Source organism: Rhinolophus sinicus, chromosome 1 (assembly GCF_057876585.1).
Source record: "Rhinolophus sinicus isolate RSI-liver-muscle chromosome 1, RSI-T2T, whole genome shotgun sequence".
NCBI classification, from domain to species: domain Eukaryota; kingdom Metazoa; phylum Chordata; class Mammalia; order Chiroptera; family Rhinolophidae; genus Rhinolophus; species Rhinolophus sinicus.
The window spans coordinates 7,111,875-7,126,810 of NC_142501.1; the positions used below are offsets into that span (position 1 = coordinate 7,111,875).

Sequence of the window (14,936 nt, forward strand, 5' to 3'; positions counted from 1 at the left end):
ACTACTTTTCCCCAGGCACAGTGGTCTGGAGCCTCCAGGACTGTCTCCTGTCCCTAGGCCCTGGCATTTTTGCCCCCATGGGCCCCTTCCACCTTTAACCGCATTGGTATAAGGAGAAGTATAATCCAGCCTGGTTTCTAACCATCTTTTTCTTCTGATTTTAAAAGAAATTAAAACATTTTCCCAGGTCCCTCAAAATATGGTGGCCCCAGGCACTGTGCCTCTGTTCCTAATGAAAGCAGTCTGGCCACGCCTCCCTAGCGCTGCCAGCCCTCATCTTCTTCCTGTACGGAGGTGCCCAGTGGCTTTGGCTGAGTGGTACACTTGACTCCCCCGGAAGACATGTGGGAAAGAAGCAACTCAGCTTCCATCCGGCCTCATCCCTACTGCACACGACTCCAGGACCCCGGGGCACCCTGGGAGGAAGAAATTGCTGTCCCCAAATACTTGCTATATGCCAGGGCCAAAGGGAGGGGCTGAATACAAACACACAAGGCTCTGCCCTCCTGAAGTTCACACCCATTCACAGGTGAGTCCCTGCAGGCAACCCTGCTGCTCAGAGGGGGAGTTGGTGGGGGAGTTGGTGCCCTAGGGACTCAGCCCACAGGTCCGGGTGCAGATGTGGGTGCCCATCCCTCTCTACCTACACACCTCCCATGACTTCCGCCTCCCTCCTCTCAAACCATCACCCCCACCTGAGCCTGGGCAGCAGTGATTGACCCTCTGCTGGGCAGCAGCCACAGGCCCTAGCTGGCCCCCAGCTCCCCACTGTCCCTTCCATGCCTTTGCTGTGCTCAGGACCGTCCATCGCTTCCACTGCCTTAGGATCCAGTCCACGCCTTGTACCTGGCACTTGAGGCCCTGCCAAGCTGGGGTCAAGCCGACTACCCCACCCTTTCTCACCTCTGTGCCTTTTCACACACTGTTCCCCCTTCCTAGAGCACCCTTCATTCCCATCCTGGGCATCTCCCCGTGTCAAAGTCTGACAGCTCTCCAGTGTCACCCCAGGAAGCTCTTCCATAACCCTAACTCTGTGTCTCCCCCACTGTAAGTGGAAGTGACCTCTGAACTCCACAGCACTAAGCATGGGAGCCTCTCGGGCATTTGGCATGTACCAACCTCGAGGAACATATGTATATTGAGTACGTGGGGGCCCAGCTCGGGTCTGAATCCTGGAGAATACAACACAAGCAAACCCCGCCCCTAGCCTCAGTTCATTAGCAGGGAGGCAGGGAAAACACCCTCCCACTCCCCAGATTGACACCACTTCACGTGCTCAGAGAGGTGAAAGGGCAGCACACTGGCTGGAGAGAGTGGGCATGAAGGCCAGACCAGGTAAAACTGAACTGAGCCTCGGGGGTACACACTGACCTCAGCCTCCCTGAGCATTGACAAGGAGAGCTCTTGCTGGGGCAGTCGGAGGAGGGCAGGGTTGAGGGGGAGGCATGTCTGGCAGGGCTGTTTCAGGGGCATTGGACAGGAAATGGTGAGAGGCGTGAGTTGTTCTGTCTTCTTGCTTCTGAGCTCAGACCATCTTGCATCTGTGTTCAGACCTCAGGAGTGGGGGGACAGTTCTGTGAGGTGGAACCAGTGTCCTCAGCTGAGCCAGGCAGCAAGCAATGGAGGGGAGAACAGGATCTCATCAGCCCGCAATCAAGACCGGCCAAGTGTGGGCAAGAATCTGGACTGGGCTCACCAGGGATTCGGTTCTTAAACAGGCAGCACAGTGACAGCCGGCATCTCGGGGATGACAGCCCTCAGGACATCCCTGGAGTCACACTGCTCCCAGCTGGGCTGACTACTTGCACGCCTGTGCACACGTCATCCTGGATCCCTCTTCAACACTGGCCAGGGGATGCCCTTTACCCCTCTGCTGGCTAACTTATTTTCAGGATGACACCTCTATGCCTTTCTTGGTCCCCCCATGTTTGTGGTGAGCCCATACTCCAGGAGTTTTTTAGAAAGATTGCACAGGAGCTATCACTTTGAAATCTTACATTCTCCCCCATGGTTGATTGATGCTTGGCTGAGTGGGAATTCAAAGTTGGAGACATTTGTCCCTCGGTGTCATGAAGACATGAGCAGGTTGAAGCTATTCTGTGTTTTGAGCTGTTGTATGCAACCTATTTTGTTCTTCCTGGAAGATTTTAAGATGTTTGTCCCCAGAGTCCTGAAATGTCACACTGATATTCCTTTAAGGGGGTTTAATTTCATCCATCGTGCCAGCATGTAGGGGCCCTTCCATACAGCAAACTCATATGCTTCATTTTCCAAAAATTAAATTTTTTTTTAATGATTTCCTTCCCTCCATTTTCTCACTTCTCTTTCTGGAAACCCTATTACTCAGAATCCTGGACCTCCTGGGCTGGTTTTCTAATTTTCTTTTTTCTCCTTCTCATGTTCCTTTTCTCTCCTCCTCATGTTTTGCCTTTTTGCTTTACCTTCTGTGAGGTTTCTTCAACGTATATAACTTCCTGTTCCTTTTTCATGAATGCAGTGTCTTCTCTTTTCAACTATCAGTGTTAGTTTTCTATAGTCTCTGAATCCTATGCGGTTTTGTTTGTTTGTTTGTTTGTTTCTGCTTGTAGGAGGCTTTCCTCGGGTGCCTTGGGGAATCTTTGGCTGGCTGCTCATGGTTAGAAGAAAAGAAGAAAATAAGTCTGTGGATGGTATTGTTGGTTTAGCTTCACTGTAAGTTGAACTTGATGGGCCATATGGGAACTTCCTGGACTGTCAACATCTTTAGGATTTTCCTCTTGGACTAGTCAGATTCCGGAAGGTCCTCTAGTCACTTACCTGAAGGGTAGGGGTCAGGCACGAGTTGTCTGGGAGCTCAGTAGAGGAGAGCCCTGGAGGAAGTCTCTGCATTCAGCATTCAGTATCCACATGTTTGGCAGCACACCCACATGCACCGCTGTCCCTAGTCTGTTCAGCCCTTCCCAAAGCTAAACCACAGATGTTGGCCAGAATGGCAAAGGGGCATCACCCACAAGCTAGAGACAGGGAGGAGATCTAAAGATCTAACTGGTCCTCAAAGGCACCTTGAACTAGTTCTCTTTATTTCAGCTCTCTTGCACCCTTAGATCTAGAAGCAGCTAATGCTGCCACTTCCTAAGCTTTTGAGGATTCTGTTGTATGAATAAGGGTTGGTTCTCAGCTTTCCCCAATGCTGGGAGGGATCTGGCTGTCTGGGGTCTGCTAGTCAGGTAATACCAGTCTACCTGCTTTCCAGCTTCCAGAGGTTCTATTGCTGGGTCCCCCTTTCCTGTTCTCCCTGTCCTGGTGGATTTATGTCTTTAAAATACCCCTTTACTGTGGATTAATGGGCTTCTGGAGGCAGCGTGCTCCATTCATGTCTTAACCGGAAACTCGCCTCCATATCTTTTATGACCACAGCACTGTGGAGATTTGTCATAATTCATTTAACTAATCTCCTCTAGTTGCACAGGCAGTTTATTTCCACTTTTTCCTTGTCAAAAGCAAGGCTGCTATGATGTCCTGAGAATAAGGTGTTTGCTCGTTTAATTCTTTTCTTATGAAAAGCTCACTGAAGTAGATTTGCTGATGTGATTCTACCTTGATCTTTCTCATTATGAGATGTGTAGTAAGAGAAAAAGTGTGTGTGTGTGTGTGTCTGTCTGTCTGTCTGTCTGTCTGTCCTGGGCTCCTTAGAAGAGGCTGGTAGGAAATGAGAGAGGAGCAGAAGGGAAGGGGGTGTTGGTTAGGGGTAAGGTCAGAGTTAGACTCTAACCCAGCCTCACACCTCTGCTCAAAAGACGGAGAACCCCAATTTCTAACCCCCCTTCTGTCGTTAACCGCCTGTCAACTCAATCTTAGAGCCTTTGTCTGCTTACCCAGAAGGATAATAATAGCACCTATCCATCATAGTGTTGCTGCGAGGAATTAAATAAGCTAATGTCTGAAAGAGATCCAGGGCTTCGTTCAACGGAACAAATATTTATTAGTGGGTGTTTATTATGTGCCGTGCATCGGGCCTGGTTTGTAGGAAACATTAGAAAAGAGAGCTGTTATCTTGCTTACCACCCAGTGTGGTCGGTATAATCAAGTGTCCTACGAGAATGTGGAAGCGTTTCAAGAACTTTTCACGTGCTAGATATAGAGTGACTATTACATTGCGTTGCACTGTTTATTCAATATATGTGTTTGAGGGCTCATTGTGGTGCGGTGTCGTGTTTTATTCTTCCCTGTGGAGGTTTAAGTAACCCCCTGTGTCACCGTGGACCCTCAGCATGCAGCAGTGAAAGATCCTGGAGGCCGGACGGATCCTAACGGCGGAACCTTTCTTCCCACCCCCGGGTGCCCGGGCCCGCCCGGGAGGAAATGCGTCAAGGACCGCGCCGCCGCAGTCGGGCCTCGGTCGCCCCGGTAACGCGCGCGGGGCAGGTTCCTCACCATGAGCGTCCGGGTCGCGCGGGCGGTAAGGGCCTGGGGATGGGGTGCGAGCGGCTGCCGCGGCGCCTCGAACTTCCGGGTACCTCCGCCAGGCGCAGTGGACGTGGCGGAGCTGCTGCGAGATGCAGCGGCGACGGAGGAAGGGCCTCGGGAAGCGGCGGCCCGGCGGCTGCCTAGTCAGTCCTCGGTGCTGCTCTTCCCGGGCCAGGGCAGCCAGGTGGTGGGCATGGGCCGCGGTCTGCTCCGCTACCCGCGCGTCCGCGAGCTCTACGCCGCCGCCCGGCGCGTGCTGGGCTATGACCTGCTGGAGCTGAGCCTGCACGGGCCGCAGGAGGCCCTGGACCGCACCGCGCACTGCCAGCCGGCCGTCTTCGTGGCTTCGCTGGCCGCTGTCGAGAAACTGCATCACCTGCAACCCGCGGTGAGGCCCGAGGACCCTTACAGGCCGGGAAGATGGGCCCTGCCCGAGGCTCCTACCTGCCAGGACGCGGTGCGCCCACGTGACCCATTGCTCTGATTCTTGCCGAGGCCCCACTGTCAGGCACTGTTCTAGGCGCGGGGCTTACAGCCATGAACAAACCGAGGACCCCTGCCCTCGGGGAGGGAGACAGATAAGAAAGAATAAATGCACTAGGTAATTTCGGTAGTCCGTTAAAGATGAGACGTGTTGGAGGAAGGAAAAGAGCAGGGGAAGAGGCCGAGGAGTCAAGGGCCGGGTTGCGATTTTAATGATCCTTAATAATATAATTAATTACTAAATGACTTTAGAAGGATTAAATATCCTTAAATGATCATCGAGAAGATGACATCTGAGAATGTCACTTCACTTGAAGGTGTGAATCTATTGCTGTTATTATTTAATAATATCAAGACAGTGTTAAGCTAGTACTTTAAACCCTTTACTCCATTTCATCCTCACAACAGCCTTGTGAGGTAAATACTCTCATTTTGTGGACGAGGAAAGGAGACTCAGAGAAAGTGGTCCGGTGGAGTTGTGATAACAACATTCATTGAGTGCTTGCCCTGGGCCAGGTTTGTGCTGAGCACTTTAGAGACACTTTTCATGTAATTCTCTCAGCAGCCCTGTGAGGTAGGTCCTGCTCTTTCCCCATTTCACAGATGAGATAACTGAGGCTCAAAGAGGTTAGGGTCAAGTCCAACTCTGTGACTCTGAAAGTCATACTTTTAGCTTCTATGCTTAGCTCCTCCCTCTGGCTCCTCATGGGACTGAGAGGCGGCTCCAGGGCAGAGGCAGGAGAATCCAGGGGCCTGAGATGGAGTCACAGCTTTTGCTCTCGTCAGTCAGCAGGCTTTCACTTGCCTTGCCAGTAGAGGGGCTGGATCAGTGATTGTCAAGGCCACTTCTCTGTGTCCTCCTGTAGCTGGAGCACCAGGCCAGCCGAAACTGGCTCCCTGAGCCATTGAACACTGAGCCGCTGCCCGCGCTCAAGTGCTGAGTCCCAGACTGAGCTCTCCTGCGAACATGGCCTCACGTTCTACATCTTTCACCACAGGTTATTGAGAACTGTGTTGCTGCTGCTGGATTCAGTGTGGGAGAATTTGCAGCCCTAGTGTTTGCCGGAGCCATGGAGTTTTCTGAAGGTACACAGAAAGGGGCTTTGTTTTGTTTTGTACAGGGGTGTTGACTTGCTGGGCTCACTGGGGATAAGGGACACTGCCAAAAATAATTCTGGGGCCGGCCCCGATGGCTCAGGTGGTTGGAGTGCAGTGCTCCGAAGCCGAGGTCGCTGGTTCGATTCCCATATGGACCAGTGAGCTGCACCCTCTACAGCTAAGATTGTGAACAACGGCTCTCCCTGGAGCTGGGCTGCCGTGAGCAGCTAGAGGTCATTGTGAGCTGCCACCGGCTGCTGTGTGCTGTCATGGGCTACCATGAGTGGCTGGTGGCCAGCGGCCAGCGTCTGGCAGCTGGTGAGAGCTGCCGTGAGCTGTTGTGAGCGGCCGACCGATGACCAGCGACTAACTGTCTCAGTGGGGGGAGCGCAAGGCTCATAACACCAGCATGGGCCAGGGAGCTGTGTCCTACGCAACTAGACTGAGAAACAACGGCTTGAACCGGAGTTGGGCGGGGGGGGGGGGGGGGAGAAGAGGGGGGTAAAAAAGTTCTGGACCCACTCAGGGGAGCTAGAGAAGAGCATATGGATGGGGATGACATTGGAACCCAAGGACTAGACTTCACCTTGATTCCCTTTTAAGCCTGAAGGGTTCCTCAGGGGTTTCTTTGTGTAATCACATGGAATCTGTTTGCTTCACCATCTTTCCCACTATCCTGTGCATCCTTCATCACCTGGTAGATGCCCGATAGATATTCATTGAATGAAAAAGAGTAAATGAATGTTTGATTGAGCCATATCAGTTTCACTTCTCAAAAGTTTGATTCATAGTTAAAAGTTAAACATTTTTGCTTATAGTTAAATAAAGGCAAAGGACTTGAATAGCTATTTCTCCAAAGATACACAAATGGCCAATAAGCACATGAAAAGATGTTCAACATCACTAAAGATTAGGGAAATGCTACTCAAAACCACAATGAGATAGCACTTCACATCCACCAGGGTGACTTTAGTTTAAAACAACAACAACAAAAAGAAAAATAAAGTGTTGGTGAGGATGTGGAAAAACGAACCTCACACATTGCTGGTAAGAATGTAAAATGGTGCAGCCACTGTGGAAAACTGGTGGTTCCTTAAAAAGTGAAATACAGAATTACCACATGAGCCAAAAGTTGTACTTGGAGGTTACCGAAGATGAAAAATATGCCCAAACCGAAAAACTCGTACACAAATGTTTATAACAGCGTTATTCATAATAACCAAAAGATGGAAACAGTCCAGATGTCCATCACGAGATGACTGAATAAATAAATGTGGCTCTAGGTAATGGAATATCATTCAGGAATGAAGTCCTGGCACATTCTGTAACATGGATGAACCCCAGAAACACTCTCAGTGAAAGAAGCCAGACACAGAGGTCACATTTTGTGTGATCTCTTTTATATAAAATGTCCAGAATATGCAAATCCATAGCAACGACAGCTCAGTGGTTACTGGGGGTGGAGGGAGGGAGAAATGGGGATTGACTGCACTTAGCGGGTATGGGGTGCTTTATGGCAGAAAGTTTAAAATTAGAGAGAGCTGGTGGTCACACAACATCGTGAATACAACAAATGCCACCGAAATATGTACTAGAAACTAGTTATATTTCATGTGAATTTCACCTCAGTGTTTTAAAGAAAACATTATAGCACTATTAAGGAAATGAAAAAAGTTTCGTTATTTCCACGTCCTAATAAAACTATTTTATATGCATAGTTTTATGTGTAAATAATTCACAGAATTATAGCATGTATATATTCTGTTTGGTTTTTTCACTTGACATGTTGCATAGTTATTTACCAAATGCCTGCATGGAAGGATCTCCACATGCTCTCTCCACATTCCTGTGTGTTCTACTTCCTTCCACGGGCTCTTAATGTATTTCCTGCTTGTGTGAGGGAGCTAAGAGTCCACTACAAACACGTATAGAAACGTGCCAAGTGAGTGAAGGTGCGTTTGAGAGAAAGGTGCAGTATTTGTTCCTCAGACCTTCTTTGTTATCCCATCAAACCCAGGACTGGCCCCCTCACCTCTCCTTGGTCTGGTCGTCCCCCACCCTCCCAGGGACAAGATGAAGCCCAGGATGGTGGGTGTCCAGTGGTTTCAGGCCATTCTTACACCATCATCATTGGCGCTGCTTACCTGGGTGCAGCCCTGTCCTCTCACCTTGCACTTGAGCCACACTGAACACAGGATCCCTGCATTTTAGTTCACCTGCCTTGGTAGTGTCAGGTTCTCCAGCTCTAAGGGAGGGCGGTAATGCTTGATTCATAATTATGTTATTGAAATTCATGTAATTGTTTGTAGTTTGTATGTCATTCCAAATACTGAAGGCTCTTGTTTTCCCTCTTCAGCATGATTTCTCTTAAATAATGAATTAATATAACTCCCACTTTCCGAAACAATCCAAGCAGATTAGATACTGTTATCCTCATTTTACTAATTAAAAATTTGACCTGGAAGGAAGTCAAGACTTGCCCAGAGCAATGTAGCCCAAAAGTCTGTTTTTTTTACCCTACACCAAGGTTTCTCAACAGCGGCGCTATGAACATTTTGGACCAGCTAATTCTTTGTTTATGGGGTGTTTTGCATGTTAATAGCATCCCTGGCCTCTACCCACCAGATGCTAGTATGGCACCCCCCCACCCCAGGTGTGACAATCAGAAAATGTCCCAGTGCCCTGGGGGCAAAAATCACCCCTGGCCCAGCCCTACACCAAGCCAGCTTAAGGCAGGAAGCTCCGTGGGTTCATTCGTGTTGTGCCAAGGACAGCACCCAGCGTGGTGGTGGTGGGTCAGACACAGAACCCTGGCGTGTGGCCTGGTGATGCGTGCCAGTACCAGTGTCTCCAGCACGCAGCGTGGAATTTATGCTTTGTCTTTCAGGTCTGGGCATCCCTCCATTCTGTGTCCTGATTGTTCCAAATGCACTTCTCTCTGGATAGGTTTGTATGCGGTGAAGATCCGAGCAGAGGCCATGCAGGAAGCCTCGGAAGCTGTGCCCAGTGGGATGTTGTCTGTCCTCGGCCGGCCTCAGTCCAGGTTCACCCTCGCCTGTTTGGAAGCCCGGGAGCACTGCAAGACCTTGGGCATAGAGCAGCCCGTGTGTGAAGTGGCCAACTACCTCTTCCCAGATTGCAGGGTGATCTCAGGCCACCTGGAGGTTGGTGTTGCCAGAACAGCCTTCCCGGGCCCCAGGCCTGTACGGAAGTTGGGATTGTTCCACACCTGTGAGCCCCAGGAGTGTCATGGGTGCTCTGCCGAGCCGCGGTCTTTGGGGAGTGTGTGGTGGAGCGAGTACTGCAGAGGGAGGCAGGAGGCTAGGGTACTGTCCCCACTTTACCACGTACAGGCAGGGACCTGGGGCAAATCGCCCCACCCACCTGGAACGCAAAGGGCTGGATCAGGTGATCTCCAGGGCCTTCCTGTAGAACATTCTGGGCAGCCTCTGATCCGGTTGCTTCCTTAGAGTGAGGAGAGCCATTTCCTACGGGGTTATTCCACCCTGCTTGTTCTGAGATGTCTGTTTCTGCACTGAGTTAATCTCCTTTCCTTCTGGCCTTCCTTCCATTCACGCTTCCCCAGACATCATTTCTTGAGCAGCGCCTACGAGGGTCCGAGGGCACATGTGACTGACAAGCCAGGGTTCCTGCCATCAAAGGAAGGCCAGCTGTGAACCGATGAGCCCCGGTTTCGGGGCACAGTCAGGGTTGGGCTGACTACCAGTGGACATGAGGAGGTGGCACCAAGGGCGGGGCGTCCCCAGCAGAGAGGCAGGGAGTGCCCAATGGAAAGGGCAGCTCTGTGCTGTGCCTGGCTCAGGGCGTGCTGAGGGCAGACAGGAACCTGAGCGAGGGGCTGGCTGCCGGCACTGCCACACGCCTCGTCTCATCTAGTCTGCACAGCCAGTCCTGTGCTCTGAAAGGAGTCTTCATATCTCACACATGGGCCGAGAGGCAGATACTTAAGACGGTGGAGGCAGAATTGGAACTCAAGTCTGTCCCCCTTTGGAATGTCTGTCCGTGTCCTCCGCTCCACTGCACTCAGTTTATCCTCCCTTTAAGGCCGTGCTGGTGTGCCAGGTGACCTTGTCAGTCTCCTTGGAGTGAGTGACAGCCGACGGGTCCCGCCAGGGACAGTCCTGAGATGATGAGAGGCTCAGTTACGGTGTCCCCCAAGTTCACCGTGCAGCTGGCTGCTCATTCCCACTAACAGCCTTGGAACAAAGCCCAGAAGTGGGCCAGGAGGGCCCCCATCCAGGGCAGGAATCTCCCTCAGGCTCCCAAACAGGTGGGCATCCGGTCCGGATGATGAGTCCCCGGCACCCAGGTTTGGCCGTTTGGTGCTGTTGGAAGTGCCACAGCAAAGAGCTCAATGAGGGCAGGGGTCCCCGTGAGCAGGGGAGCCCCATTCCAACAACTGATGTGAGAGACTCCTTGGGCTCTGCTAGACCAGTGCGTGAGCTGAGGGCCAGAGGAGGTGGCTGGACCCTGCCTCAGGCAGTGGCCAACCTGGGGTTGAGTGGGCTGAGTCTGGAGACGACACGGGAGCACTTGGAGACCGCTGAAATGATGCAGAAGTGCCACCGAGAAGCCATCCACGTAGAGGCCGGCAATCACAAGTGTCCCGGCACAGTGGGGAGGGCTTGGGCTGTGCGGCCCAAGAGGCCTCTTCAGAGAGGCTGCTGGGGCATGTCGCTCCGTGAGATGGGCATGGATGTGAATGAGGCGCCAGGCCCATCAGGACCCCTCAGGGCCTCCCACAGGCGTGGTTCATGAGCGAGGTCCCCATTCCTGGTAGGGTTCGCTGTGCTGGGCTCTGTTCCACTTGGCTTTTGTCCCAAGGTTCAGGCTGCTGGAGCAGCCTCCGTGTGGAACACTGGGACCCAGGGCCGAGGACAGACAGGAGGAACCACGGCCTGCCTGGGCAGCAGGGTCACCACCTGCAGGGTGGGGCTCCCTGAGATGGACGAAGCAGCGCCATGCCACCAGAAACATCCCTCCTGCACTGTGGGGGCAGATGGCTACCTTGTGATATTTTTTCCAGTGGACACGGATGGGCTTAGCATGTCAGATAATTGCTAACCCTCATATAGCACTTGTATGCCAAGCATAGTTCTCTGTACCATAGCTTTGTGACTATTGTTAGCCCATTTTATAGATGAGGAAGCTGGGGCATGAGAGGTGAAGTAACACTGCCTGAGGTTGTGCAGCTGCTGTGACCTCTAAGGCTTAAGTCTTCCAGGGAGCAGCTGGGCCAGCCTCTGAGGAGGCCGTGGATGGTGTCAGGTTACAGGACAGGGCAGGCAGTTTAGGGCACAGGTAGCCCTTCAGCAGGTCCCAGTGGTGGCAGGCCCCGGGTTGTGTCCTGAGGGCACAGGGTCCCCTAAGAATATCTACTATTTTAAAGATACTTACAAATGATGTCGTTTGCAGTTCCCCGTTTGGGCCTGTTAGCCCCAGAGGCCCTTCAGGGGAAGGCTTTGGCTTCGGGGAGAGAGCTGTTCCCTGGAGAAACCCCAGATGAGGGGGTTCTGATGGGGAAGACCCTGTACTGTGAAACGAGGCTTGGAGTCCCCTGAATTTTCATGTTGAAGGTTATGTAAATAGTAACATGAAAACAGGCTTACTAAAAATTGAGGGGTGGGCCGGTGGCTCAGTTGGTTAGAGTGCGAGCTCTGGGCAACGGCGCTGCCCGTTCGATTCCCATATGGGCCAGCGAGCTGCGCCCTCAGCAACTAGAATGAAGTTAATGAGCTGCCGCTCAGCTCCGGGTGGCCAGATGGCTCAGTTGGTTGCAGCGCGGGCTCTCAACCACAAGGTTGCAGGTTGGACTCCTCAACTCCCACAAGGGATGGTGGGCTGTGCCCCCTGCAACTAACAGCAGCAACTGGACCTGGAGCTGAGCTGCGCCCTCCACAACTAAGATTGAAAGGACAACAACTTGACTTGGAAAAGTCCTGGAAGTACACACTGTTCCCCAATAAGGTCCTGTTCCCCTTCCCCAATTAAAAAAAAAAAAAAAATTGAGGGTAACAGGACTGATTGAAAACTAACACTCATTAGACACAGACGCTTTCACACCTCCTTACACCTCCTATCTGATCACCTCCCAGCAACCTTGTGAAGTAGATGACATTGTGCTCTTTTAATAGTTCAGAGGTTGAGTGATTTGCCTGGGGCCACCAAGCTAGTGAATGACAGGTGGGACCCAGAACCCACCACCACACACCTCTGTTTCCAGCCTCATGTCTTCCAGCCACACTGGTCACCTGCCCCAGGGAAGTGTGAATGATCAGATCCCCTATGGGACGCTGACATTGTTTACAGGATGAAATGCTGTGCACAGGAGCAGTGGTGCCAGCAGTGACCTGCCTGTCTTCCCCTCGGATTTGCTTGGCTTAACCCTCCCTTCTTCTTCCAGGCTCTGCAGTTTCTCCAGCGGAACTCCTCTAAGTATCACTTCAGACGCACCAAGATGCTGCCGGTTAGCGGCGGGTTCCACACCCGCCTCATGGAGCCAGCTGTGGAGCCCCTGGCACAGGTTTTAAAGGCAATAGACGTCAAGAAGCCTCTGGTGTCCGTCCACTCCAATGTCGACGGGAATCGGTACACGCATCCAAAGTACATCCAGAAGCGGCTGGTGCAGCAGGTGGTGTCCCCGGTGAAGTGGGAGCAGACGATGCACGCCATGTACGAGAGGAAGAAGGGCACCGAGTTCCCCAGAACTTTTGAGGTGGGACCTGGGAAGCAGCTGGGAAGCATCCTGAAGAGCTGTAACCTGCAGGCCTGGAAGTCCTACAGCCACGTGGACGTGCTGGAGGCGGGTGAGGACCCGGACCCGTAGGGAGGAGGGTGCTCCAGGGGGCCGGCTGGCCTGTCTCCCCAGGAGTGGCCCTGAGCCTGCCCTGCCTTCCGATGGGGCCTCCTCCTTCTCCGAGGAATTGGGAGGGACTGTTTGCAGAGGGCTTTTAATGCCACATAAAAGAGTATTTCTTTACACGACAGTCCATTTCTCCTCCTTGAAACTCGTCTGCGTGCTGGGAAGAGATGCAGAGTGATGGTTCTGTGGAGACTGAGTTCTTGCTCTGCGTCTCCCAGTCCTACCATGTGGGCAGCCCACATTCCCCTCGGGCTCAGGCTGCCTCTAACAGGGACTGTTAACAGCCTGGTAAACAAGTGCCTTCTGAGCAGGGGGAAGGCTTGGTCTGTTGCCATGTCGCACCCTAGCATGGCCATAAGGCAGGCCAGTGCCAGGGGCTCTGCTGCCCTGAAGCCTGCAGACACCCACCCCCAGGATCTTTGTCACTGAATCCAAAGGACTTTAGGACCCAGCGGGCCTTGGCAGCCCTCCTGCCCACCCTATCAACTGTTCGGAGACCCAGTCCCCTTTCCTTACCCAACAGGTAGTACTGAGTGTCTGCTGTGTGCCAGGGCTTGGGTGGCCTCTGCCCTGATGGAGACGAGTGTCCTTTAGCAAGGTAGGTGGGGCGTGGGCAGGGCCACACCACTAAGGGCGTTTCCTCCCCACCCCCAAATTATCCCTTGGGACAGAGATTACTGTGTGCCCCCAACCTAGCCTGGCAGAGACCTGTCCCTCAGCGCTTATCCTGTCTGCACCACACCAGAGCCAAGTGCAGGCGCTCGGCAAACGCAGCTCCTTGCGTTGATATTAAATGAGTAATTCCGCGCTTTGGTGATTTTTCCATTCAGAGTGTGGGCAGATCTTACTGGGAATGAAGCCTGCATTTCACTGATGATACAGACTCATCAAATCCTGGACAATGTCTCATTTTTAACACCAGTGTTTCTCAAGGGGCTTTGGCCTCTGGGCTGAGCTGGTCTTCAGTGTGGGGCTCCCATGCTCGTGGGCGGCTGTCCTGGCTCCTGGCCACCACATGCCAGGGGCACTTCCAGGCATTGTGGCCCCAAACATGCCCAGCGTGTCCACAGCCCTAGCCGAGAACCACTGCAGATACCACCGTAGGACCCGACTTTCTCCAGGCCTGACTTGGAGCACTCCTTGAATTCAGCACAATGAAGGTTTAAAAACTTGCTGTAGAAATTTTCAAACATTCACAAAGAAATTTATTTTAAAGTAATTCCTGGTTGTTTCAACCCCCTTCCCCGAGTGGGCAGCGTGGGCAGCTTCGGGAGACCCAGCTCTCCTCCAGTGGGGGTGAGGGGGGGCGATGGTGTCGCAGAGGCATATTCAGCTGAGGGGCTGGAGTGGCAGTGGTCAGGGCTGGGCGGGCCCGACCCTGGGCCTGCCCTTTTCTGCCTGGGATGGTGCACTGGGTCCATCCATGCTCCAGGCTGAAGGAATAGCAAGTGAAGGGCAGGTGCATCGCTAGGCAGAAACTCAAAGGTGTGGGCAGATGCATTCCACATCCCGAGCCCCTGCAGACTGACTGGACGAGGGGTACAGGGCCCTGGTGGATGCTACATCCTGTCCCTTGACAGGGTCTTGACTGGTTCCTGCTCCCTTAGGGAACGTAAGATGCCATCTTTGGTCCCATGTCAGTGGAGAATCTTGGTCTATTTCCAGCAGCTTGACTCCCTGGTCTGCCCGGGCACCTTTTAAGACTCAGGTCTTGCCTTATCTCCAGAAATCCTGACCAGACCAGGAGTCTTGTTCAAAAAGCCCTGAAATGGACAGACAGGATGGGGCCTGCCCACCCAGCCCTGTCAGCTCCTCTGGGAGGTGCCTCACTGCCCCCCAGCAGCCTAGACCTCATACCCAGGGCGTACGGGTCCGTGTGTCTATCCTGCAACAGTGCCCGCCACTGTGGGAGACAATGGGGGATGGGGGGGTATTACGTGGAACTTCCTTAGGAATCCTGAGGCCACTGGGTCACCACGTCACCCCTGCCCCTTTCTGGGAGGGACACGCCTCTGATCGATCCTTT

The 14,936-nt window shown here is 52.8% G+C and overlaps 1 protein-coding gene and 1 long non-coding RNA gene across 3 annotated transcripts; both read left to right on the forward strand.

Annotated features, from left to right (window-relative positions):
* Nucleotides 1–391: 391 nt before the first annotated feature.
* LOC148759002 (uncharacterized) lies at nt 392–4,346 on the forward strand. Its single transcript, XR_016020440.1, has 3 exons — nt 392–529; nt 2,589–2,691; nt 4,214–4,346. It is a non-coding gene; the product is annotated as an uncharacterized LOC148759002 (long non-coding RNA).
* An 8-nt stretch (nt 4,347–4,354) lies between these two features.
* MCAT (malonyl-CoA-acyl carrier protein transacylase) lies at nt 4,355–13,027 on the forward strand. Of its 2 annotated transcripts, none has more exons than XM_019715053.3 (4): nt 4,355–4,903; nt 5,928–6,015; nt 8,974–9,191; nt 12,452–13,027. In XM_019715053.3, exons 1-4 carry the CDS (start codon nt 4,415–4,417, stop codon nt 12,872–12,874), a joined length of 1,218 nt encoding a protein of 405 aa, XP_019570612.3. In that variant the 5' UTR covers nt 4,355–4,414; the 3' UTR covers nt 12,875–13,027. The 2 variants fall into 2 exon arrangements, with proteins under 2 accessions (XP_019570612.3, XP_019570613.2); XM_019715054.3 differs by having other exon boundaries at nt 4,359–4,834.
* Nucleotides 13,028–14,936: the final 1,909 nt, after the last annotated feature.

Coding starts and splice junctions, on each gene's coding strand:
- MCAT (XM_019715053.3), top strand. CDS start 4,415: ATGAGCGTCCGGGTCGCGCGGGCGGTAAGGGCCTGGGGATGGGGTGCG. Junction 4,904..5,927: donor CTCCTACCTGCCAGGACGCG/GTGCGCCCACGT, acceptor CTTTCACCACAG/GTTATTGAGAACTGTGTTGC. Junction 9,192..12,451: donor TGATCTCAGGCCACCTGGAG/GTTGGTGTTGCC, acceptor TTCTTCTTCCAG/GCTCTGCAGTTTCTCCAGCG.